This window comes from Oxyura jamaicensis, chromosome 2, assembly GCF_011077185.1.
Source record: "Oxyura jamaicensis isolate SHBP4307 breed ruddy duck chromosome 2, BPBGC_Ojam_1.0, whole genome shotgun sequence".
NCBI lineage: Eukaryota > Metazoa > Chordata > Aves > Anseriformes > Anatidae > Oxyura > Oxyura jamaicensis.
The window spans coordinates 79527334-79554393 of record NC_048894.1 but is presented as its reverse complement, the minus strand read 5'-3'; the positions used below and the strand labels follow the sequence as shown (position 1 = coordinate 79554393).

The following is a 27060-nucleotide window of genomic DNA, read 5'->3' as shown; positions in this document are numbered from 1 at the left end:
TGAAGTTTCACTGTAGATAAGGGAACAAGCTTTGGAAACAGTGTACACAACTCTCAACTTTATGGCTAAAAATGTTATCAACAAACAAAAAAGTGTAACCAATAAAGTTTTTGACAACTTAAGACAACAGAATGTCTTCAGTTGTTCCATTTGTAGTATACAGTGGCTAAAACCCCAAGGGCTTTAAGACAAATTCTGACTCTATTGGGATATTATCACAGAATGTGTCATCATCTTCTAGTAAGCCACCAATTGGGCAATCTTTCAACTAAGATCCCTCTCGCCCCCCAAAAATCCCCGTTGCTTTCCTTTTATAAAAGCTACAGTGAGGGAGAACAAGGACCAACATCTCCTGTGTTGTTCTTCAAACACAGGAATTTTCAGACTACTTTCACATGTACTATGAAATATGTATTTTCCCTGGTAAGAAAAAAAATACAGATGCTGTATATACTTCTCAACATTCAGACAGTTCAGCACAGAAATTTCAGCACAGAAATTCACAGCACCTCACTACTATGACCAAGCTGCTTCTAAGAGTCTACTCAGTGGGTCGTTGAAAAGCTGGTATTTTCTTCTTTGACATGCCTTTTGTTTTGACATTTAGCATCCCTGCACATCTATTAAATTACCACCTAAAGTGATTTATTAAGAGGAACAGCTAGCACTGAGAGCTGGTTATAGCAAGACAAGTTTTCCTAGACTGCCTTGCCAACCAGATTCTATTAAAAATTGTACAGGAAGGCTAGGTATATGAAATGCCGATACATTTTGTTCACAACATCTAAGCACATGGATATTTCTAGAGCCTTAAATACTTCTGGGCTTGATTCACTGGTGCTGTGCCCCGTGTGTGGCTGCAATTAAAACTGACAATTTTCTATAAAAGCCAACAGTAACAGATCAGAACAACAGAGATTTTACAGTTGCTTTGCAGTGGTTTGAAAGAACATGGGTGAAAAAAATGGTTTTTTGGTTTATCCAGTCTACTTTTACCTCATAAAACCCCCAAAGTTTTGAAAATTATATTATTAGAGGAAAAAGTGGAAAACAATGTCAGACAACTAGCAACCTGTGTTTCCATGAATGATTGACTTTCCCTTGTTTTGTGCAGGCTTTCACTATTAGGACTCACTAATAATTTCAAAGGCAGTGCTCCTTTCTTGCTAGATATTTGTGGTTTTACTCATTGATTTAAAGTAGACTTATAGCAGTAGTCAAGCTGGCTCAAAGCTTTTTTGCAGTACAAGGAAAACTCAAGTTTTTCCACCCCAGAGAGGAGAAGCCAGGATTGTGTTTCTTAAGACAGAAAAGAACATAGCTAGGGAAAACGCTCCAGGGCCAGGTCTGAGGTTTTGCTGTTGTTAGGAGGCAAAAGACAACTGATGGGGCTCTGAAAGAATTGGAAAAGTGTTTTTAGCGCTCAGCAGGAGCTACCATCTTACAAAATCATTTCCACTTGCAGAGCAATGGGAACAGCAGCAGCAGCTTCCAGCTACTTACTTCCTGGGTAAATAGCTTCCAAACTTACTTCCTGCCACCTGTGCTGGATGAAGATAAGGCTGGAGAACATCAGCAGTGCTAAAGGGAAGGTCAGAGCCAAAGGGTAAGAGCTTGTGAGGCACTGCTCTGATCCACTGAAATGCTCCCAGCTATCCTTCCTAATCACTCAGACCTTTGCTCCAGAAGTTCATGGACCTTCCAGTGCCTTCTTAGCAAGGTCAAAGCAGTGGAGGTAGAGGAGACTCAGTCACTGACAGAATAGGACCAGTTCTTTTTTTTTTTTTTTTTTTTTAAAAAAAAAAAAGAGGCTCATCTGTTTCATGCTACCTGTTTTGCTACTTCCCCAGAATTTCCTTATGCAGAATTGCAGAAAACAGGAGTTTTTTTGGTAAACTGAACTCCTTCACACTTACACATTTAGGCCCACATTAGCAATGAAAATGTTAATAATTTATTAATGCTTTCAGCAAGACTTATTTGCTGTTCCTACAATTGCAGCACCAAGAGAATGTTAAACAAAGAACATCACCCACCATGTTATTTATAAATGCTTTCAAATCCCAGACAGAGTTAGCTGTATGTACACGGACAAAAATATTTAAGTATCTCCTGTACACTTTCTAATACTTAAAAAAGGAAAGTGATAAAAATTAAAATATTCATTAATTGTCTGTGCTCATCATCTGACTTCTGCTAAAATTCTATTTGTTGTTTGGAGATCTACACCAATATTCACAGAACATTTAATCCAGTATTCCTCTCCAGACTGTTCAAAAACTCTTGGAAGCACTGCCTGCTTTGTTTGTAAAGCAGACCTGCTGGGTTCATTCATCTTCCATTATGCCAAATTTTTGTTTTTCTAGAAGAAAATTGGAATTATATAAAATACAACAGCCGACATAATTCATCTTGCATTTTTTGGTTGTTTTTCTAAGATAAAGGGATGTAGAAACGTGGTTGAAAACATTTCATTTGAACAGGACTATGCACAAATACAATCCAGAGGTACTCTGCAATTCAGTTACTACTGAAATTAAAATAACAGGCTTATATTTTCTATGGAAACATAAATCTTCCAGCATACAGAAAGACTGCTGACTTCACAATTCTGGGACTCACACCTTAAATCATTCAGATCACTTACAGGGCTCCTGTCCATCCATTTCTTACATTCTTGATGAGCTGCAATGGACAGAACACCTGGAAGGTCACAGTTACTCGGAAAAGATGAGGTTTGAACAGAGAAGACAGATGACAGGAATCTGGCTTAATTTATTAAATCAGGGCTTTCTTTGCTTGAGAGAAAACAAACTCTGAAGTGAACTCACACACAGCATTGTCCCTACCTAGAAAGCTGCTGATGGGCAACTCAGCAAGTCATTCTCTCGCACGAGTAACAGATTGAAGGATTACAGCCTAGCCTCAGTAGGTAGGTGTAAAGTAATGCATTCTGAACACTGCATTTTAGATCAAAAATAGTTTTCATAAAAAAAGAAAAACATTGAGTTTCATATGAAAGCTGGTCTGTTTCTAGCCAGCAGACAGTTAACCCATTTCTGAAGCGTTACAGTCTATCTATTCCTTCACAAGAGGAGGTAATCTTTTTTTAAACCAGCATCACTTTAGGAAAGTTCTTGCAGACCAGTGGTTATTTGGCTCCAAGGGCAGAGGAAGACCAGTAGAACCAGCAGACCTTACCTTTGCAATTCATTAAGCGCTCTACTTGTAGATGGGCTAGGGTTTAGCCTCAGGAAGTTCTGCTTTAAATTGAGATGAGTGAGGTCTTGGCTATAAAACAGGTTGGCAGGCAGTTGCTCCAGGCTGCAGCATGAAAGATCCACTGAGCTTATGCGCTGTGATGCAACCTGGAAGTCAAGAGGTACACCAATACATTAATACTGTAATAAATCAAGAGCATTTCCTTCAGCCCTACTAGCATGAGATAAACTGTTTTTAACCACAGCACAAGTCCGTGTCAGCATATGCAGCTAATTCAATGCCGTTTACATCACTTGTAGAAGTTAACCCACAATCTTGTTCCAACTCAGTGCTAAAACCAGGTCCACAGATGGCCAGCAGGGGGAAAGCGCAAAGGTTTGTCAAACTACTATGCAAAGTAAATTCATTTTCATCTATGAAAGTTATGCGATACTCTGTAACCAGAAAAATAGGTAAGAGATCTCACATAAACTTTAGTTTAGTCCTTTGGTTAGCAAGTAACAGCAGCAAAAATATAAGTGCACTAATCCTCTATATCGTGGTATGGTTGGTCAGTATATCAAGGCAAAAGGTGAGCAGAGGTAAGGGGATAACAGCCATCAACCTATCTCAGTATTACACGTCAGAAAAAAAATAATTTGTCACATTTACATCTTACTGGGAAAAAGTATCTGACCAGCAGCAAAGCACTGAGCATACTGTTCTTCTTGCTAAATTAGAAAACTGGCCAAGGGTAACTGATAAAAATGTGATGAGGACAAAACTGAGATCTGGGAGCTTACCACTCCTCCAGAAAGAAGTCTGCAGGTGCCAAAGAAATCACTCTATGAAAGGGCTTCATACATACATCATTCCACACAGATCTATAGACAGCAAATTCAAACAAACTCTGCACCTTACCAAATCTCCAACTGAGTGAACTACAACCTGCCACTTTATTTACTTAATTAAAACAAACAAACAAACAAAAAAACCACTGCCATTGAGAATTGTTACTTGTATTTTCTGTCCAATACTATTAAGCAAATTCTTTCAAAGTCTTGGGAGCCATGGAGTTACCTCCACCAGAAAGTACGCAATACAATACAGTGAGGATGGTGGGCAAGGAGGAGCGATCAACTGCTAGAAGAGTAAAAGATGTTTTTGGAGCAGACATGGCTTAGATCAAAGGAGAGAAAGCAAACAAGTTCACTACCATCTTAGACTTGTCGGGCCGCACAAACAGTGCTCAAACAGTGACGTGTTCTGTTGGCTGCTCACTGCAAGAGAAGCAATCATTTTTGCCACTGGCACTTTGATTGGCCTCGCATGCTATGATTCTGGAAGTACAAACACCACATCTAAGGGACAAGAAAGAAAAACAAACAAGAAATCCTCAAACAAAGCCCAGTGGCAGTTTATAAGAGCCTCTGAACTCCAGTGAAGGAGATAGCATCTAATCTTCTGGGCAGAGATGCAGCCTTTTCTATGAAGGGCCCTGAACACAGAAACAGATTTTTATTTATTTTTTTTTTGCTGGCATAAGTGAAGTAGCTTGCCACTGAAAGGAAGGCCAAGGACTCCTTTTCTTCCCCCTTTTTTTTTTCCTCTCTAATGTAAGCTACACAAGGCTCAGGATAAGTGGTCTCTATTACAAACACACAGCCATAAGCTTCAAGAGGAACAGACGGTGCAGTGTTTTTCTCTAATGTGACCGTTAATAATCCAGTCCTCCCACATCCATTAAAATGCTTGAATTTCTGCTACTCAATTAGTTCAGTCCTTTTGTCACCGTAGCTACTATTTTTCTTCCTCTTGTAGTATTAGACAAAAATTATTCATAGGCTATTCTCAGCAGTCATTTCTGAAAGTTAGGTATTCGGTCTATTTATGGTGCCAGAACCTGCCCAGTAGGGCATGCTTCTCCTCACACAGAAAACAACTGATGAAAAAGCACTGACACCCATTAAATTAAAAAGGAGAACATGTAATTTCAGGTGTGATGTTTACACATACTGTTGCTTCAACTGCTTGTTTGGAATGCAGTGTGAACAGTAATAAGCAACCCAGCAGAGCTCAGCAAGGCCTGTCACACTAAAATGTTTAAAATACCAGAGCTGATAACTCCAAGTGAGCCAACAAACCCAAATTCTGCTGTGGTCTCAAAAAAAGAATGCACGTACTTTGTTAAAGCCTTCCACATCTGTGGAAAAAAAAAAAAACTGTTAAAAGTAATTTTGTTTTTACAAGTTATAGCTTCTGTTTGTGTGTGTGGTTTTATTTTTGTTGGTTTTGTTTTTCAAAGCAATCACCTTATTATACAAAGAATTTCATTAATCATAAAACTGATACATATTCCACGGTGGCCCTACCACAGATAATTGTGAAAGTTAAATATGTGTTAAAACGAGTTAGTTCTGAAATCAACTGTAATTTTATTGCAGTCTTTTTTGTTACCAAGGCAGTATGCTAAGAATCAACTTCTGAATCATTACAAGGAACAGTCATATAAACAAATACAGCTATTCTCATAGGCACGGATAAAGTCTTTACTCTTCTCATTGCTCAGTACTGCTCTGTAACAAATTCCTAGAGAATAGAGGAAAAAGATGAAAAACAAAGAAGAGTGGCAAAAAAAACAATAAATGGATATTTCAATCTTGCTTTTAAACTGACTTAAACGCAGCAAGACTATGCATGCGTTTGCTATCGTTTATTCAGAGCACATGTGTTTGTTTGCTATTGTTTATTGCAAAGCGTTCTTCTACAACATAGTAGAGTGTATAATAAAGCATTGCGTTTCTCCAGCTCACTGTGGGGAATCGCTGCAGAGAACCACTGATAATAGGTAAGAAATCTCTGGCTAGAATACCCCTCACAGTCAAAGAATAAAGAGCATCCTTAGGAAGGGACATTATCTGCAGCAAGTAGGGTTTTTTCTAGAAGAAAGAAAAAGGAGACATTCCACTGTAAATAAATACACCAACAATTTATCTGGGCTGAGTTCAACAGGCCTGCGCTCTAACAAAAGCACTGGAGTCAGTGTGGTAGCAAGATGTGAGAGAAGTACTTTCTGGATCGATGCGGAGCAAACACCAAGCTCTCATTATGGCTTGTTAGGTGTTTTCTTTGGGAAAAAAATAAGAATAAAAGTATAACTGTTTTATACACTTGATGCATGCGTACACATACAGGCACAAAAATAAGCAACACCAACACAAGAAGCACAGTTCATAGCTTCCCCAAGCAGGGTGAAGCCACTGTCCAGACCAACCCCTCTGGAATGCCATCTAAACACATCCAAATCTGAATACATCCTTGACACTTGTTTTCACATGAAATCTCTGTTGCATTTCCTATACTAATAAAATGGGGAAGGTGGCTGGGGGAATGACCTTGATGATGGCGTGTGACAGCATCTCAGTCACTGTACCAGAGAAGCTGTAGAATCCTTGTCTGTCTGCCAGAAAAGGAAGACTTGCAACAGCTTCACAACAGCGTAGCCTGAACACATAGCAAGATCTGTGCTTCTGAAGTACCAGTTTTCTGTTGATTTTTCATCGTTGAAAATACAAAGAAACAGGAGCAAACACGTGGCTCTTCTCCATTTGCTGAATCTGATTTTAAACACTACAGTCAATCATTTCATTGTGAATTCTCACATTTTAATACTGGAGTAGTAGTAATATGGTATGGCCAAGCGCAGCCTCAGTTGTGCAGCCCTGGCCTTCAGTATTTAAAGTTCTTTTTTGGGTCTTCATGTGAGTCCAGCATACTGAAATAGAGTTTCAAATAAGTGGTATAAACCTACAGTACCTGTATGACAGAGCCTTGTATCCACCCACTGCAACTATCAAGAAAACCTGTTGTCACGATCTTAGATTTCCTCCAGCAGCACTCAGGTGCAGCTTTATTCTACAAATACCACTGCAGGTAATGCTGCTGGAGAACTCTGCCTGCTGCATGTGTCCTGCTGCTGCCCATCTGAGATCTGCAGAAGTGGAAAAGAACTGGGAGCCTCCCAGGTACAAAAACTCATTTTTAAACATGTTATTTGTGTCACAATGGTGCTTATGAGTATGAACAGCAACTCACATACGCCAACAGTACCTTAAAGGCAAAAGGTTTCAAGGTATTTATTTTATTATTTTAAAAAATATAAACTATTTCAGAATTGACAAAAATGTAGTATGGGTTTACTGTGATTCTTTAGCAGCTGGCAATAAAAATACAGAAAAATATTTGTATCAACCGATATTCTCACCCCTTCTGGCTACACAGGGCTAAAAAACTGCTTTGCTTTGTCCAACAGTATAATACTACCTCTGTCACCGAGCTACGCAACAAGTCTTATTAAAGCCTTTGTTTTAAAGCTTTGGCTTTATTACAAAAATGATCTGTCGCTGACAATGGATTTCAGCAGTGGAGCAGCTGAACCCAGCTGTATGGACAAACACAAGCCTTGTTTATACAAGCCCATCTTTTGGTGTGACCTGTGGTGCGAATTTAAACCAATGTAATTATGTCTTTTTCCTGTTTACCCTCAGCCCATTCCCTACAGCTCTATTCAGATAAGAAATTACTATTTAGGACTTCAACAGAAGACAATTAAAATAACTAAACAGCCCACACTGTAAAGGCAGCCAAATTCTCAGTCTGTTTTGAACAGAGTTGATGATGTTAAATTACACCTGCTATAGACATGCTAATACAGAAGTAGTATAATTTTTCTCCTCGAGGATTTGTTTTTGAACAGCTTGATAACCGTCACACCCCACCAACACATGCATAAGGCTTAACTAAACAGTGGTACGTACACTCGAAGTATCTCAACTAACCACTTAGAGCACACAAGTTCTCCTCAGAACCGACCTTGTTTCAAAGCTTAATCCTCCTCCCTGCTCAAGTGCCGCAGCCCCACTCAGCTGCTAGGCCCCACGGGTCCGACTGCACAGCGAGGGAACAGATCTGTGCCCCGCTGCACCAAGAGCTGGGGGAGCATGCAGAGTGGCGAACAAACTCATGCCAAAAACCTTAACGAGGGGTTTGATAAAAAGGTTTTCTTTTGCTTTAAACCCTTACACTTCCATTTTTAAGAGATAACTTTGAAAAATCGAGGCAGTCCAAAGGGTGGGAAGGTCACAGCTTCTCTTGCCTGTCCTTTTTGTTTTCTTTCAGACATCAAACTAGATGCATATCGACTCAAGCTAAGGGCCTTGGAAAGAGAAAACGGAGCTCAGCAGAGGCTTGACAACCCCTCAATCATTCACATTACCAACCAACAGGCAATGGCATAGATAAGAGCAGTAGCTGCCTATCCAGATGGGAGAGGCAGCACAACTCACAGCCTGAAATCTCCAGCAAACTCCTTGTGCTGATGAGACTCAGGGACACAAAAATCATTCTGCTTGCCCCTGCTCTCCTCTCCCTACCTCTAAACGAAGACGTATACAGCATGCAGAAACAGCTTGCTTTGACTTCTGGACGTTACGCACAGCCGTAGGAACTTAAATGAAAGCAGTAGTAACAAGCCTGAGTGTGCGTGGAGGGAGGCTATTCGGAGATAACGAAGCAGAAGCTGCATTCCTTTATCCTGCATGATACAGGCCCAGGAAAAAAATCTTAGATGTGGAAATCAATGACCCAGGTTAAGCGTCATAATCTTGAAAGCGAGAATTTGTCAGAGAGATGACATTAGCCACCTGTCGTTTCAACATGTTTGGGACTGTCTGAAGTCATTTATTCCACAGCATGAGTATTTTTTGCTCCCTCTCAAAGAAGAGCCATTTTCCTTGTGAGACCCTAATACTGCACAGGCAGCGATATCAACACTGCTGCCTTGGTGGTAAGTCACCTCAGGATGTTCACACTGATAAGACCCCTGGCAAGGACAAGGCTTAAGATGCGACTCAGAGTTAAGGGACAGTAATTAGCTGTAGCATTAAGCTTCTTATAATTCAGGCATGTGAATCTCCATTTGGTGGAGCAAGGAATATTAACATCCTTAAAACAGCTTGACTGAAAGCAATCTGTTATTCATCAGAAATGTTGCAAACAAAAAAAAACAGGTCATTCTCACCAAAACTGAGAAATACCTCATTTTCTCCACATAACTTGTGTTAGACTTAAGTTTTTAGCTGGACAAACAGCTGTACAACCAGTAAGCAGGCTATGCAACGAACAGCTCTCCAGCAAAGGTTTTCTTCCAGTGTTTGCTACAGATTTCTGACTTGCCAGTGGGACTGCCAGCACTTCCCACAGTTCACTTGCCTGCATCTCTCCTGTCCCAGAAGGAGAGGGCTTTGCCATTTGCCTTCGCTGGGTTTGTTGTTGGGTTTTGTTTGTCAAGTAAGCCATTATGCTAGGCCGCCATTTTCTGACATAGGTTCTCCTACATAGCTGCAAACACTATCACATGGATTAATTCTACAGTAAGATGAACTCTCCTCACACCATTATTTCATGGCAATTTTTAAAGGCCTTCTGACCCAAGTATTATGTAATACAAACAATGAATATAGCTCTATTTGGCCCTGTGCCTAAAACTAGTCTGCAGCACTCATTCCATCTTCTCTGTGGAGACCTTCCTCTTTCTCCCCAAACTGCATAAGCCACCTAAGACGACCGAACATCCCTAAGATTACTTTTCGCTGGTAATGCCTCTCCTTTCTTCCCCCTCCCTGATAGACTTTGGTCATAAATGCTTTCAGTGTTAGAGTCATTCAATTTCAAAACCAACTCAGTTATCACCTTGTACGTAACGAAGTACTGCGCAGTATGCCAGTCCTTGCAGCCTCCCCCAGTCTCATGGGATCTGTTCAGCACAGACATTTTGCTCTTAATGAAACTCTGGGGAGCTTCATTCCCCTGCTCACTCCCACCTCCTTCCACAAGAGGCTACTGAAAATAATTTGGGATCCTCCTGAAATGAATATACCTTAAAAGGTAGAAACTGCAACACCTCATGGAGCTGCTAGCTGTAAGCCATGGTTAAACTTCCCTGCATTTATGCAGGAACGTCACAAATTAACTTCAATATCAGAACCTGATTTAGAGGCTTCAAAGGACATTACTTGAATGATATTTCCAGATGTGTGGGTGAAACCTAGTTTTCCATTCTCACTTGTGGCTGCAAAACTTCAATACCCTTAACTGAAGTCTAAAACAAGGACCACAGATTCTAAATTTCAGCAAGAAACAAAAATTAAGCCATTGCTTGGCTAGAACCAAAATTAATGGAAAACCTTGGTCACTAGTTACACCATTTTGGAGTCAGCTCAACTATTTTAATGCAGAAAAAATAACCAGAAGAGCCCAGGTACAAAGCTCCCCCCTGAACTATTAGAAGAGATGCTACAATGAACAGAAGTTAACTTCCAAAACACAACTGACCTCTAACCATAAAAGGCACAAAAGGATAGGTTTTGCAGGGGAAGAGGAGGAGGAATACTTTCAAGTGTTGTAGTCAAAAGGGAAACCAAACTGGCCTCAAGTTTGCATTGCCTCACCTGCTTTCAGACTTTGACTAGAGGCCACCTACAGCACGAATGCCCAGATATCACTGCAGAGCAAAGGTCCTAAATATTGAAGATTTCACACGTACACACAAAAAAAGAAGTCAAATTCCACACAGAAACCAGGTTTGTTTATGATACAGTAGTTGTAATCACTGCTAAAAGGAAGCTGTGGTTTTGTTTTTAGGGATCTATTTTTAGAGAAGGCATTATCTCAATATTGTCATTTTATGGTATTAGAGGAAAAAAATGGTTTCCTTTTTGCAAAAAGTCATTACATTTCCTGTAAGTAAGGGAAAACAAAAAACAAAAACCCTTGTCCACAACAAAAAAATGAGAAAATCTCTCAGGGATTTTTTTAATTCACTATAAGTTGAATGAACACTTACAAACAGGTTACTAATGCTCTACTTAGTCTCACAAATTTAAAGAAACCTAGACAGTTGTTCTTAAAACAAGTCTTCTGCAGAGCCTTGGATTTCATGAAAGGCTATTTCCACAATGGGTCACTGATGTTGGCATTATACTACACTTACTCTTACGTCATAGGGGTAGAAAGACTCATTTTCAAGCCTCCAAGCACTTCTAGCATAAGAAAGAAGCCAGCTACAGCAGTCGCCCTTTCAGTGACTGGCACACCCCTCACGTCCAACCCATCCCCAGCATGCACATGAACATAGTAACCCCATATTATGATGGTATAATCAAACACATGGAGGAAGACAGTTATAAAAACAGTCAGAAAGGAATAAAAAAAATAGTGTTTGTTGCATACAACAGTTCTCTGTAGAGTTCCCCATATATATATACACATCTATATTTAGATGTGTATATTCAGAGCTGTTTCTGAACAGTGTTAGAAATGCCTGTCCTTAATACCTACAGAGAAAATTGAGGTTTGGTAATAAAAATCCCTCCAATGATGGATTCTGTAAGGATGGTACAGCTCCTTGGAGGATCCAGTAACACATATGAAACAGGTTATTCAGAGTGGGCAAGCCAGAGAAGGTACAACATAGGGCTAATTTAACCATGAGACTACTGGCTTCAAGTCTTTACAGGCTGAAGGCCGTGCTTTGTATTAAAAAGCTCGGCAAAGTCTGTTTTCCACCGTGAATTTGGAATCCACACTTTAAACTTTCTGCTGGTTGACCACGCCTATATGAACAAATCATCTGTTAACAGGTGGCAGTATCTGAAATAGATGGAGCTATATGCACAAGCAGATGTTGCTTATTAGACATCACTAATTAATGAACAGAAATTTCTGCACTGGAGGAAAAGGCAGTCCCACAACTGACTATCTTCCAGTACCTCAAAGGTGGATGAGGGTATGTCTCTCAGCAACCCTCAATTGCTGCTCACTGCATGTCCTCAGCACCATTCCTGTAAACTGTAAAACACTCACACAAACCAATTATTTTGTTCTCCTATTTTGGAAATTTATTTTCAGAATTGCAACCAGGCTCAGAGTTATTCTTTAGGTTCTATAGAATTTCTTGTTTATATAAATATTGTCTACAGCACCAAGATTGCATGTATTCAGAACTCAAACCATTTTTCCCCAGCAGAAATAAAATCTTATTTCTGGAGTAATAGATCAATTTTGCCTTCTTCGCATAGCTCAGACTCACACTGCAGAATGTACTCTCGTATCTCGAAGCTTTTGTACTGAAAAAATACCTAGAATAATGAGCAAGGCAGCTGGTCAAAGCAGGACAACTTTAGAGAAAAATGCTAAAAAGTTCAATCTGTACTGCTATTTCAGATAAGTTTCTACAGTAAGTTCAAGAAAGATGGCTACAGGGGTTCCTTCACTACTTATTTGCATAGGATAAATTAAATTGAAATTTGTTTGTTTTCTGCCAGTTTCACGGCGCAAATGAATTTATGAACAGCATGTTCTGCACTGACATGAAAAAAGTAAGACCAATATGGCAGCATGCCCTTCTCCCTTGAATTTGCTATTCTTAGAACTTTTTAAACATCATGTACACTGACATCATCATTTATTCTATCCTTTTTAACAGCAGGCTTTGATCATCTGGAACAGCACAGACATTTCCACTGCAGACTTGAAGACAAAGGTGACTGAAACAGAGAAGGGAAAACACAAAGGCACAGAGGAGAAAACTCATAAATTTGAATCTTTATTAATCAAGGATTGCTTTGGACATTCGTAATTTTTTAAACAGCCTTTATTTGTATGTGCATGTGTAGGTACAAATCTACCCTGGCATCTAAGCCACACACAAGAGCTTATTCTCCACTAAGCATGCTGCACTACAGCAGCTGTTGTACAATTCAGCCTGAGAAGAACTCAGCAAAGGACCAGTAAAGTGGCTTGTGCCTGTACATCGTGATCTACCTGTATTTCATGTGGCCTTGCAGAGGCAGCTTACGTGAAGCAGTCGTGCATTATTTAGTCCTCGTCTCTCATCACCTCTCCTCCTCTACTTGCCCCACTGAGCAGAGCACTACAGCAGGAAATAATTGTTGCAAGAAGCTGTCAACACACTTCCTGGTCTCCCAGAGAAGAGGTGGGGTTAGTTCTGCACGGTCAGATAACCCATCTCAATATGTATAGTGGTGCTCACTGTTTTCAAGAAAAGAAAATCCTATACTACATCTCTACTCAAGCTACGCAATACTACATTTCTGAGATAGATGTCGATGTCCCCTTTCAATTGTATGCCTTGGAACGTGGAGGACTGATAATCCTTTTTCCACTAGCTAGATAATCCATGTCCTTAGTCACGTAGCCAACTCTTAAACAGCAATTTCACATATTGAAAAACGTTAAACTTAGTTCAGCTGTTCAAAGTGTCTAACAGCAGGAACACGTCACCACACCACAAATACAAGCCTTGTGACAGCAAGTTCCACCACTCAGTTACACTTTATACAGGAAAAAGCTTTCTTCTACTACATTAAGGGCATAGATTTTTTCTTTTGTTCGCTCACCCATCTTCAACAATTTTGGAAGTAGCAAATGAGGAAAGCCCTCATTATGCATCTTCACTGTTAACTGCACATTCTTCTTTCGTCCTTCTGCAGTTTACATTCAAGTAGTAAACAGTGGCAGATCAGAATCACTCTGCAAGTAATTGTGCGAGTTCCAGCACCATCATGCCAACTTTATGCAGAAAAAAAAGTTCTTTAAAGCCATGAAGATGTCCCTTTCTTCCCCTCCACTCCCCCCTACGGTTGCATAAGCTTATTTTTCAATATTTGGCAACAGAATGAACATATTAGATCACAAAGGACCAAATTTGTTGTTGTTGTTTTCCTTTTGAGCTTCCTTAATTAGGACTCCAGTATTTGGAAATTAAAAGGAAAGAAAATGCACTGTGGTACAGAAAACTATCAATATTAACGAACAAGCCACATTTCCAGCTTTTAAAAATATTCTGTTTGAGGATAAATTAGCATATCTAAAAGTGACCTATTTGGAATAAGTATGTCACCAAGTTCGATATTTAGGTCACTATTTGTGCAATAATTTTAGTCAGCCCTGAAAACAAGAGTTCTGTTCACCTCAAGACACATACTCATACAAAAGAACCTGGCGGAAAAAAACCTATTCATAAGCCCCATCCAAAAATATACTGGGGCAACCCATCAGATCTATCTTGGCTAAGATATATTTGACTGTAAGAATGAATCAGACTATACATGAGTGATGTTCATTTTTAATTAAGCTAAGCCTGAGTCTCTGCAAACATGAATTCAAATCTTTTCTAGCATACATTTATGTATTGTAGAAATGATGTGTTAAGAATTGTCTCATTCTGGAACACTCCTAAAAAATCAACACTGCCAATATTCTGTGGGGAAAAAGACTGCAGAGCAAGCATTCTTTTCAAAATCTCCTTTTAAGATTAAGCTTGTTATTTAAAAGTTGAAATAACATCATCTGTCTCTTTTGAGGTGTATGAAATACACTTTTTCATAGTTTAAAAACTGAATTGAGAAGTTTTAATGAAACATTTTACCCATGATTGCCTTCTGTATTAAAATTCATATCAAAGCTTTAATTACACTTGTAAGTATTAGAAACCTCAGTTTTCAGCAGCATGTGTCAATCAGGAGCATGATGGACTGCAAAAAAAGCTATCAACGAACATAACTAAGTTAACTTAAGTGCCAGTTTCAAGACAAATGCCATTAAATATCAACTATGTTTAAAATATGCTCCTAGATATGATTCACAGAAGTGCAAGTGTTACATACAGAACCACAACTAAACAAGAACCTGTATCATGTAACCCAGCCCATAGAAAGCAACTAGAAATTGGAAGTTTCCATTCCTAAGTTTACTTCCCTTTAGACATACAACACCTTATGCAGTGTTTTCTTGGTTAGAAAGCACATTTCAATTTCGCTGAACTCAAGTAGCTTGCGCATTCACAACGCTCAGACTACCTAATATAAATGGCTTTCTCCCCCACCCTCCGCGTGAGAACTCTAACTTGCCTGAACTACAGAACTGAAAACGAACTTTTCTTATTTGTATGTGAAAATCAGGAATGATTTACCTTACAATTAAAAATTCGGACATGGATAGATAGCATCTGCTGCAAGAAGTTTGACTTACTTTGCAGCATTAGTAGTTTCTCTGTTTCTATTCTTTAGAAACTGTTACAGCACAGTGCTTCCCACACAACTGCCTTGCATACAATCGTGCTCATGTCTTTCAGTCTAAGGATAGAAAACCCAAACATTAAAAAAGCAACTTGAAGTGGTAACATATAGTCTCAAAACCACCAATCTCAATTTTGGGGGTTGGAGGAGGGGTGAGTTGGGGACAATTAAGCCTCATTTTTTCCTTGAAGCATGTCTTACCAACAAGTAGAGCAAGTTTCCTCAGTTCTGAGGGTCTGAAAAGACACTTTAAACTATGTATTTCCTTTCTACTCTTACATAAGAAAAATAGGAGGATCTCATGAGTGCATGGGGATACGTTCTCATGCTGGCTACCTTCCCAATGCTGTTAGTCATTTGGGTGAACCAGAGAGAAAGAGAGAAGCACAGCATGGCACAGAATAAGCTTATGCTGCCAGTAATTCAGAGGGACTTTCTGCCCATTTATCTCTACTTCTGAAGTTCATTGTTTTACACTGTTTTTCTCACTCATTAGATTTGCCTTTCATTTATCTAATGTCAAAGCCTCTGGAGATGAAAGGACACTACTCTCCCAGGCAGAGCCACAAAGCTGCAAGAACTCAAGAATCTGGCAGACCATACCTTACCGTCTCATAAAACACGCACTGGGGATTTTTACCTTGAGCCTTAACAGACACGAGTAGGGATGCCAAAACTGAGTCTTTAAGAAGAATTTAAAACTTAGTAGAGAAAACACAAAGGACATTTTAAATGATGCATGTGTTGGGAGGTGCAGTAGTTATTGCTCAAAGAAAGTTTGACATAATAACTAAACCTCTTAAAAAATAAAATAAAAAACATGCAACCCAGCTGTACCGCTGGCAGTAGGCTGGATAATGCATTACTGCGATCTAAAGAGACAGAACAGCTCTAGTGTGTCATAAATATCTTTGAGTAGTACTATATAAAAACAAGTTGCTTTAACATAGCAAAGAACATGAACAGCCCTGTCAAGTAAAAACTAATGGACAGTTTAGGCACCACTAGAAAAACAGAGTGCTGACAACACAACAAAAACTTGTGTGGTAAAAATAAAAAAATCAGTGGGTCAAGATACACAAATTACTTAAGGGAGGATTTATCCAGAAGTGGCAGGGATTAAGAGATAAACCAGGTAATTGCAAGAACAGCCTTTCAACAACATATAGGAGAACTGAAAATTTAAATGATATAATGCAGGACCTAAATTCCAGTAAAAAAGGTGCTCGAAACATGGTATGAAGTTTACTAATTAATACCTTCCTAAACTAAAATTTTTAATGGCTGACATGTTTGCTTATAAAAAATGATTATAAAACTAAAGAGTGATTCAGCAACATTTACCAAGCAAGGAAACAGCCCCTTAATTCTAGCAACGTAGGCTTTGGGTTCTGTGTCGGGAGCTAATTAAAATATCCGACACGATTTTAGGTGACACAGCCTTTTAAATTCTAATGTTGACAGTTATATTTGTCACCGTTCTGTTGTAATGATCTCACTCCATCCATCCAGCTGGATCAAGATGACAAAAGGGAGAAAGTTTAACACAGAACTTTGCTTACACAACCTCAGTACACAGAAGTTTCAGTATAAACGCAAAAAAAAAATCACCTCGCTCTTGTCTGTTATCAAGAACTCCCAAATTGAGCCTTTTTGTGCACTACTAACAGCAGCAGCACAAGTTCCTAATAATGTGAACCTGGAAGAGGGACTACGCTGCAGCAGCGGACAGAACTGGGGGTAACACTGTCAACATCCCATTCAGGAATTAATATTCTTCATACCTTTGATGCTTGTCGAAGCCATCGCAAGTATTCAGTGAAGTTATCAAAACAAATGTAGTAGGTCTGGCTTTGAGGTCCAGAGGAGCTAAATGCTAAACAGTGCTGGTGCTTTTTCACTTCTTCCACCTACAATAAAGGCATAAAAACCGTTAGCAAAAAATAATCTAGAACCTCTCGACAGAACTCCTCAGGGAAAAGATAAAATGTGTTCAAGAGGAGCTCTTCAAGTAGAATTGTACTAACTCCCTCAAGTACTCAGCTAGGTCTTGACTGTCAAAAAATCCATGAAATGTACAGAAGCAAGACATAAGAACAGAACAAGAACCTTTAAGCTTGCTCATCTCCATTTTCCTGAATAAAATTCTAAAACAAAGAACACGTCTGACAAAAATTCCTAGCCACATGACTTAAGCTCATGTCATGCAAATGAAAGGTATGCAAAAACTGGAGATGCTGCAGGCAGATAAATTTGGCAACAATTCGAGTTTGAACTGAAAGTTGATGGTGATATTGAAACAAAATACATTGCTGCTATTTTCAGTATTTAAGGTTTCTCTGGGGGTTGTTTCCTTGTAATTTTTTTATTTTTTTTCCCCCAGGTATTTACAACCTTCTTCTGGGTAGCTATCTTCAGTATGCAAGATATAAAGAATCATTCAAAGAAGGAAAACACCAAGAACAACATTTTAAGAGAGACTGAGCACCATGAAAGGTTTCCTAGGGAAACGTATCTAAGGCGGTCTTTAATATAACCTAAAGGAGCACAATTTATACTCATTATTAAAACCAGGCTTAACAAAATGCTTTTCTTACACCCCAATTTTTTGGCATTTCTCAACTTGCTAAAAACACCCCAGAATACATCATTCTGATACCATACACGCGCAGTCCCACACAACTTATGGTCTCAATGTCTCAGCACTGCATTCTGGAAAGCCTTTCAAACCAGGAAGTGCAGTGTATTTATGGGGTTGAGGAAGAATATTTTTTGAGTGATGATTTAAAAACACACTTAATTCTGTGCCAAGCATCCTCCACCCAAGCTTTGTCAGCAGAAGCCCTCAGTACATTTTTTTCTCAGCTTGGTTCTTTTCTTTTAAAACTTGCTATCAACTTTCAGCTTAACAGTCTTCGTATTTTATGTTACATGAGGCATTTCTGTGAAAAATAACTTATAAAATCTATGTAAAGCAATTAAAAAAAAGAATTCTTTTAATTAAATAAAATCTTGTTCCTCTTACAGAGAAAGTTAACAGGGACCCTCTCAAGGGCGCTGCAGCCAGGAATACAATTCACTGTCAGAGTTCACACGCTACTACTAAAAGAGAGGAAAGTGTCTCTACTTTAGCACGCCCAGGAAAGAGTCAAAGAATCGTGGAAGTGTATAGGAAAAAAACCTCCTAGAAATTACTGCTTTCCACACTACCAGTACAGAATGTTAATGCATCAACTCCAGGCTGCATATATTACCAAGCTTTTTCCTCTCCTAATAATTCTTAAGAATCAAATTTATCAGCATGCAAAGTAAAACAGCAGTATTTCAGGTGTAAATTCATCCTCAGACTAATGGTTCTCTTCCCATTACCTTGGCTAATCAAGCCAATAATAGTGTTCTGAAACACTATTTAGGCTGAAATAGTAATGGTGTAAATCTTACTGTCTTATTAAAGTTCCACAGACCAATGAGCAGTTGAGGTTGGAAGGGACTGCTGGAGGCCATTTGGTCCAAAACCCCTGCACAAGCAGGGCCACCTAGAGCCAGTTGCCCAGGACCACATCCACACAGCTTTTAAAGTGGTAATTTCACTGAGTGGAAAAAAAATTCCTTGTGTTCTGATAAAATCTCTTATGTTTCAGACAAAGTTCATCAGAAAAAAATCTAGTTTCAGCTTTTTGCAATTAAAAACATTTCTTGCTGTTAGCTTACATTAGACCACTGCTACTCTTACAATCCCCTTCCCCCCAAAACAAGAACACGCGACAAACAAGAACAATCCACCAAACAAACAAAAAAATCAAACCAAACTGATACTCAAAATAAGACCATCCCCTTACTGTTTACTTCTGAGAACAGAGTAACACAGCATAGGTAAAAACTGGGTGAAGAGGCATGGTACATTTCATACACAATACAGATGTGTGTATCCTTTGATTGTGTGCCGTTATGCATATAAAATGCTAATTATGCATATAAAACACTGAACACAAAAGGAAACTGAATGTGCTTCCCCTCACTTTCCCTTAGTATTTCAGTCCAAACATTGTAAATCGTTAAGTATGAATCTGACTGCAATCAAAAGTCATTTATATACTCTGATTATCTCTTTAACAGAAACAAGATTTGGGGAGGTTAGAAATCACGATAATTGAATGAGATCTCCTCCATGTAAAGAGGCAGGGATTAAGCACCCAAATACATAAAATAAAAATCAAATCTTACTTTTCCACCAATTAAAGGGAGGACATGCATCTTTCCAGTCTGGCTTTCTTTTACTGATGAGACAATTAGGCATGTTCCACAAAGGATAGCTTGACGTCTTGTCCATCTGTTGACTGGCAAATGTATTTTCCCTTTTCGAACATTGTACATTCCTGAGAGCTGAATCCGTTCGGAGCTGCCAGTGCTGTGGGGCTTTCCTGAAATGGAAACAAAAGCATCCACTTAATCACAGAAAATCGTTGCCTCTTTCACTCAAGCCATCCCGAGACTTATCAACAAATTGTTAAGGTATGGGTCACACCGAGACAAATGAAACACAGGTTCAGAACCATGCAAGCAGGAAATGGAGTATGGGTACTTTAGTATGGGTATCTTTCATAGGTAGAAGTATATACTTCTGGGTCATATGAACATGAGTTGCTACCACAGAACAGACAACTGCCTTGCACTTCGTGAAGTAATCCACAATAGTCACAGAAGTACCAATCAGTGGTACCAGTCTTCTATCCCAGACCTGGAAACATTCATCCTCAACAGTAAGAAACTATGGTTACTGCTGAGTTCAAAGCCCACCCTTTGGTAACTGCAAAAGGAGGAAGTATTGCATGCTCATTCACACCTTTGCACTTCCATTTCTCTTCCTGCCATCCTTAAGGTCATGATTTGAATAGCTTCAGTAGCTGCCTAAAGAATACAGTTCCTACTCCTTTTCCAGCCCACCCTGTTCGGTCTAAACCCCAAAGCAGAGGCAGTACCCAATGTAAGCCACAACGTGGACAGATGAAATCTCTCAGAGACCCTGCTTCAGACTGAGTAGAGCTTCAGAAACAGCAAAGTACTTCTGCCTGTATTACAATGAATTCACTTTAACTCAGATTATTAGCAAGACTAACAATTACACCAAATTTGTTAAATGATTGTTCATCTTTAAGTGGCTCAGATTCTACTAATCTATTAATTATACTCTGCTCTATAGAAACTGTCATTAACAAGGGCAACACAAAGACAAGGACTTCTCTCGTCTTCGTTCTGACAGGACCAAGCCCTGAACAGCCCAGCCCAGAACCAATTCATCCAAATATACTAACAGAGACAAAAGGGAATCATGTCCAAGTTAAACCAGTAGGGATTTCTGCAAGAACACCAGTGCTAGTGAAACTTCGGAATGGAGTTCCCCTGGATGAAGAACCAAAGGCTACGATAACTTCAGGTAGCTTCCTGATCATGAGGCAAGAAAAATCATTCATTTTCCTACACTAATATTTAAACAAATTTCTTCGGAAATCAATGAACTAGTAACTGGTTGGGTCTCCAGAAAAGCTGGGAGTTGATTCTGTTTTCTAACGCCAATAGTTCAGAACAATTTGTCTCAATGAGTCTGCTCTTGCCTCCAGATTACCCAAGTGCAGACATAAGACACCTACCACACGGCCTACCCGCCGTAGTTCTCTCACCCTCACATACCCCATGCCAATTCTTGCCCTTATCTTTAAAAGCAGCCTTCCTGAATCTTCCTGCCAGTTTAATGAGCCAAGACTTGGCATAGTTAGCCTCAAGCCTTGCTCTGCTCTAATAAACACTAGCATTGAGGCTACCAATGCCTGCCAGTTTGGATCTGCAGGAACGTTACTGTTGCTTGAAGCTAAGAGACAAACTTCAATGCTCACAGGGTATTGGCGTCTAGTGAAAGATAGGTGCTCCGAGAAAGCAGGAATTTCATTGCCAAACAAATTCATATCCAACAACAGAAGCTGCAGATAAACACTTCTCTCATGCCCAACAGAACAGAAGGAACAGAGAATATCCATTCCTTACAAAGCCACAGGACTGATAGGGAATACAAGTGAGTAGAATAGAGCAACTCAGCCTTAATTAAACACAGAAGCCCTATCAAACTTTATATTTGGAATATGAAAAGTGTGGTTGCTGAAGTAACTAATTATTTATCTAGTCTGTGCAGAATAATAGACTTCATACCACCAAGCATTGATTAAATAATCAGACTAAAATCCCACACAATCAAATCTCTGTAATGGAGTAAAATGTGCCTGTTATGTATAAAAAGTATGGTTGTATATTAAACAGCTGTCAGGTGTCCAGTTTCACCTGGAAAGTGATGTTTTAAGTAAGGTTATCTCCCTGGGCCTGTTTCTGTCTACCTGCTCCCTAAATTCCTTGGAAAAGCGCAGCCCATTGCTGATGAAACTCTTTAGGATGGCGAAGCACAATTATCCCTCATAAAGCAGAGTTCATTTAGCAACGTGTATTTTATTACAGCCAAACGCAACCTTACCCATCTAGAAAGAAACAGTAATTCACACTTAATAGGGGCAGACCTATGTCCTGGAAAATACCAGCCCTCAGAAGTTCTTTGGGATTATGGTGGATAACAAAGAGCATGAGATCCCACTTTAGCGCTGCAGCCAAAAGCCTTGGCACGAAACATGAAAACATTCAGAAGCAATAGAGAATTAACGTTACCCTGTCTAATGTACTGGCAAAATGATTACTGGAATACCGTACCAGGTGCCCGCATTTCACAGAGGGTGCAGAAGAATTAGGAAATCTTCAGAAAAGCTCGAGGAAAACAGTCAGGAGCCTGAAAAGCCTGCTTCCTCGGACCAGACTAAACAATTCACTTTCCTGGATTAGATCCATGAAGTTAGGTACAGCTGGAACTGTAAGACTACCCAGTAATCTCTAAATGGCAGGTCTTCAAACTTCAGGTAAATTCACAGAGGTCATAAGTCGTGAGTCACAGTAAGAATTAGTATCATTAGTAAACGTGTACTAGAAAAACAAGAACAGAGCTGTCACTTTAAATCTTCATGCTAGGTATGAACTGTACTTTCTCTCAAACCTCATATTTGATATAAAAATTACCAGGGTAAAAATCTTCAGCTATTCCTACAAAGATTTTTTTTAAAAATAACCCCTTCAAATTGCAAGGATTAATTGCAAGGCACTTTTTCCTAGCAAGTACTGCCACTAGCTACATGAAAGCTAAAAGATTCCCAATGAGAACATACAAAACTAAAACATTGAGCCTATTTTAAAAAAGCAAAAGGATTCTCTTCCTATTCTTCTCTATACCACTACAAAATTTGCAAAATCTACATTTGACATTGGATCACATTGTTGCCTAACACACAATCTGCTCACAATTTCATTCAGTTTTCTTCCTGTTAAAGGGTTGTAATCGTTGAAATTTTATAGAATCAAAATATTTTATCATGCAAAAACAAAAACTGACAACTTATTTCAATTGTAAGTAAAGGTCCCTAAACCCACTAAAGTTTTGCATGTTATTCAGAGCAAAGGTTGTTTGACAAGAAGCAACCTTGTCTACTGAAAGCTTACCTAAACAGAATGCAGTGTTAAAGAGCTCAGAAATTTGGTGACAGAAGACCATATAGGGAAGCAAAGCTGAAACGACACTAAGTTAGGAAGCTACTGCCACAACAGGAGAGAGAGATGACTTGAGAAGTGTGCAAAGTGATCCTAATACTGAGTGCTCCTCACCTCACTAAGGAGAGCATTAGGTGGCAGAGTCTCATGCTGCCCCACAGCACAGCTCCTACAAGAGAGTGCATCACTGACACTGAGGGAGCAGGAAGAAAAAGAAGAGTAAACATCCCCTACATATATTACAACTCGAAAAATAACCACAGGAAAAGGCATCAGCAATTGGTATAAATGACCTTTTCCTTGAACATTTACAAGGGATGGGACCATCAGAACTTCATCTGAATGCCTTCAGGCAAAGGATCGAAGAGCACAAGTTATGCCATACCCGGAGTGCCACCGCTAAAAATCAATAACTGAAGTAACCTACCAGTGCTGATGAAAATACTGTTTTCAGTAAAAGGATCAGCAGCTCTGAAATTACCTTCCTCAATCTGTCTCGCAGACCTCCCACTTGAGATTCAGAAGATAGTGAGGTTCATATTCAGATTTTTCTTCAGTTTTAACTATACCCAGAGGGAGCAGATAAGTTTTCAGTGGGGCCTGTGATATTGCATTGAAGCTGACAGTTGTGCAGATAAAAAAAGGTAACGATGATCCTTTGTGACTTGAAACACAAATTCAAATCCTGCCAAAAACTTGAAGATAATTATTGTTGCCTCGATCAGAGTGGAGGCAAATATGCCAGAACATCTAGAAGACTTGCATACCAGAAAATGTTTTTCAAATGCTAAGCTCAACCAGAACAGTTCAAGTGTTTTAGCAAGAAACCATAAAAAGATTATTTTTCATTCTTGTCAGGACTCCAAGACTACAGCAACTCCTAAGCACACCCACAACAGGACTTTTGTTCTGCACGAGGCATTAGAGGAGATGCCTCAAGGAATTATGAACAGACCACTCATTTGGCTATCTTGACATTCATGGTTGAATTCCTCTCGGTTTTAGTTTGTCCAAAGTCCTGGAGGGAAGCTAGTGGTATTTAGAACAAGGACAGAAAAAAGCAAGGAATTTGACTGAAACGGCAGGACTGCTGTCTAGAACCATGAGCCATTCACAGAAAGCATGTATGGGACACCAGCCGCCCTCCCGTGATCTTAAAACACTAAGTCCTTGCCATGAACAGCATGAGAAGCGACGGGTGCGTAACGTACTGGACTCCTGCCTAGTGCAAAGACTTCAAACCTTGCTAAATACCCACACCCACTTGCTTTGGATGCTGGAGTAAAGCTCTTCATCCTAGCAATGGAAGGCATATGGAATACATTACCATCAGAAGTTATAAAATACCAGCTCATTATGGGACATAAAAGTATCTGGAAGAGAAAGCTCTCTTGAAGCTATACGGCTGATTAAGTTGCAAGTACTTATTATTCCACCCTGCTTGAAAAGTATAGCCAATAAAGTCTGCCTCTAAAGAACTATTTAAGACATTACCAAAATAAGAGTGGGGAAAAGTGTTGACATAAGGAACGTGTTCATTTCTGTGCAGCGGGTTTTATTTTAATTGCTAATACCGGCCTGACAGAACGATAGCTAACAACTCCGGGGCCTGTGCGGCACAGACAGCTGCCAAACTGGAGGGACCGCTCTCAGGTACGAATGGCAGCCACTGGTTTTTCACTTGGAACGATGTCCGAGCCCAAGGCATTTCACAAGTGACCAAAGGACTTGTTCTGAGCACCTAATCTGGGGATGTCCTTTTTCAGCTAAAGATGGGCCAGCAACAGAGGTCGTCGTTCTCATCTGCACACTGCCGGGCCCTTGGCCTGAGGCCAGCGTCGCATCAACCCTACTGCATCAGCTGTTCGCCGAAAGCTGTTCCTGAGTGAGCCCTTTCAAGCAAACCTGGGTGCTTTAATTTCTTGTTTCCCTCTGACCAAGAGGCCGCAGGGACAGCTCAGGGCGAGCAGCTCAGCGTGGAGAACAGAGGAACGGCATGCGGTGCCAGGCCTGCAACATGGTTGCTGCTGCCGGAGATGATATGTAATTAAGCCCACCTACGGCTTTCACCAAGCAATTTCAGAAATAAGATACTTCCCACACGGACGCTTTATGAACATCAGGACTTGTACACACTGGAGATGAGGAAAAAACTGAAGACCAGCAATCAGATTGAAGAGAAAAGCTGGCTTGTTTCCTGGCCAAGCTGTCAAAAATCATCACAGCAGTCGGATGCTTTGGTCCCTAGTGGCAGCAGCACCTCAGGCGTGCCTCTGATGGGAAATGGGGAAGACCTTGCCCCAGCCCTGCCCACAGCCCCCAGCACACAACACTGTGGTCAGGTAGCCAAGACACTCATCTTGATGAGCTGTAAGCACAAACTGGCCCTCATTAACACAGTGAAAGACCCCAGGTGTCTTTATCCACCTTTGGGAGACCTGAACTGGAAGAGTTGGTGCTGAGACCTTACCACCAGATCCTGCTGCAGAGTTCTGCTTTTGCCCCAAACCTTTCACTAAGTACGGAGAATGCTATAGCTTCAAAACCATTGCAAGCTTTTCAGTCATTTAAGGCTCCTTCCCCTTGCTCTGAAGTCAAAATAAGCACAGCGCAGATGACTTCAGGCAAGGCCCCAGTGCAACAAGATGTGTAAAAATAAAGCAGCAAGTTGGATTGAAAAAGGGAGGAGAGCAAAGGAAGCACAAAAACATGAGTAAAAAAATCCTTAAACTACTGCACTGCTCTCATTTTCATTTCAACCTTATTAAGTATGCCTACTTACAGTTACATGTGCTTACTAGAAGTGTTTTTCCTTACTGAAGGTACCACACTTTTAAGAACAAAGGTACAAAATTAGCAAGTTTTACTTCTAAGACCAAGGATTCATCTAGTAGTCTCTACCAGCAATCAACAGAGGATGTTTTTGAAAAGACAACAAACCAAGAATATATAAAACAAAATTTTACATAACAAACCATTCCAAAAAGGACGACTTCAATTTTTGCACTCAAATCTGCTTAGACTCTTACAAATTCCTGAAAGAGTTAACATGCAGCTGTTGACTTATTCTTTATTGCTCTTTGGAACAGAGACTCGGACACCATCATGTTGTTTTTATGGGCACATAACTATTAGCATAGATGCCATTCATTATACTCATTTTGCTGCTCTCTGTATTAATAAGGGTCTGGGGGAAGCTCTGAAGTGGTTATGTTTCTTTTAGAAATTAGCAGTTCAAGTTCTCACACTTGAAGACACAACAGTTGAATTTTATTGAACTGCATTAACTCAGCTTTTTCTTCAAAGAAATAGTCACCATGAGACAAAACAGAGTAGAAGACAGACAAACCTCCAGTTTTTGTGAAGCATATTCCCACTTTACAGAAAGATCATCCTTAAGGAGAGGCATCATCTCTATGACATGATGCAATAAAACCGTTACTAGTTTTATAGCAATAATCTTGCCTTCCATTTGAATTAAACACTCTCTGGAGGAAAGGTTTGTATGAATTTGATAATGCAGAAAATATCCCTCTTTTTTCCCCACTGAGGGTTCAACTTTTGTTCATTTGATCATTCCCTGCATCCTGTTCTCATAAGACTCACCACCTCCACACAAGGGGCCTGAAAACATGGCATCAACATTTGAAAAGATACTGCAGGCAAAATTTAACGGCATTTCTATCAGGTGTTACATATTTATCAGTGGAAAATGGCTGCAATAGTGTCAAAAGCTAAATATCAAACTGCATAAGCCAAAATCTTTTGAAGAAAAAAAAAAGAAGAGCAGTGAATCAGCAGAACTCATTTAAGATTCATTGTTAACCTAGCATAATTTCTGTGCTGGGACAACTTAATAAAGGCAACAGGCTATAAAGTAGGAGGTGCAATGGAGAATAGGATGCTGCTTGCAATTAAAAGCCAGCAATCATGGTGGATGTTCATCTGCATTACTGTTTAGAGGCAGCAGACCCCAAGTATTGGACTCTAACTGTTAGTTACTGTAACAAGTGAACTGCAGATCGAGCTGCTCCAATGTATTTTGAGAACTCATATCAGTTAAGTATAG

At 39.7% G+C, this 27060-nt stretch overlaps 1 protein-coding gene across 1 annotated transcript in view; it reads right to left on the bottom strand.

The window, feature by feature from the left end:
- The window catches only part of PHLPP1 (PH domain and leucine rich repeat protein phosphatase 1), a 132482-nt gene that overhangs the window by 41638 nt on the left and 63784 nt on the right, over positions 1 to 27060 (bottom strand). The window contains 3 exon segments of the mRNA XM_035317690.1: positions 3202 to 3368; positions 17144 to 17269; positions 19584 to 19780. Coding sequence (XP_035173581.1) covers positions 3202 to 3368; positions 17144 to 17269; positions 19584 to 19780 — 490 coding nt within the window.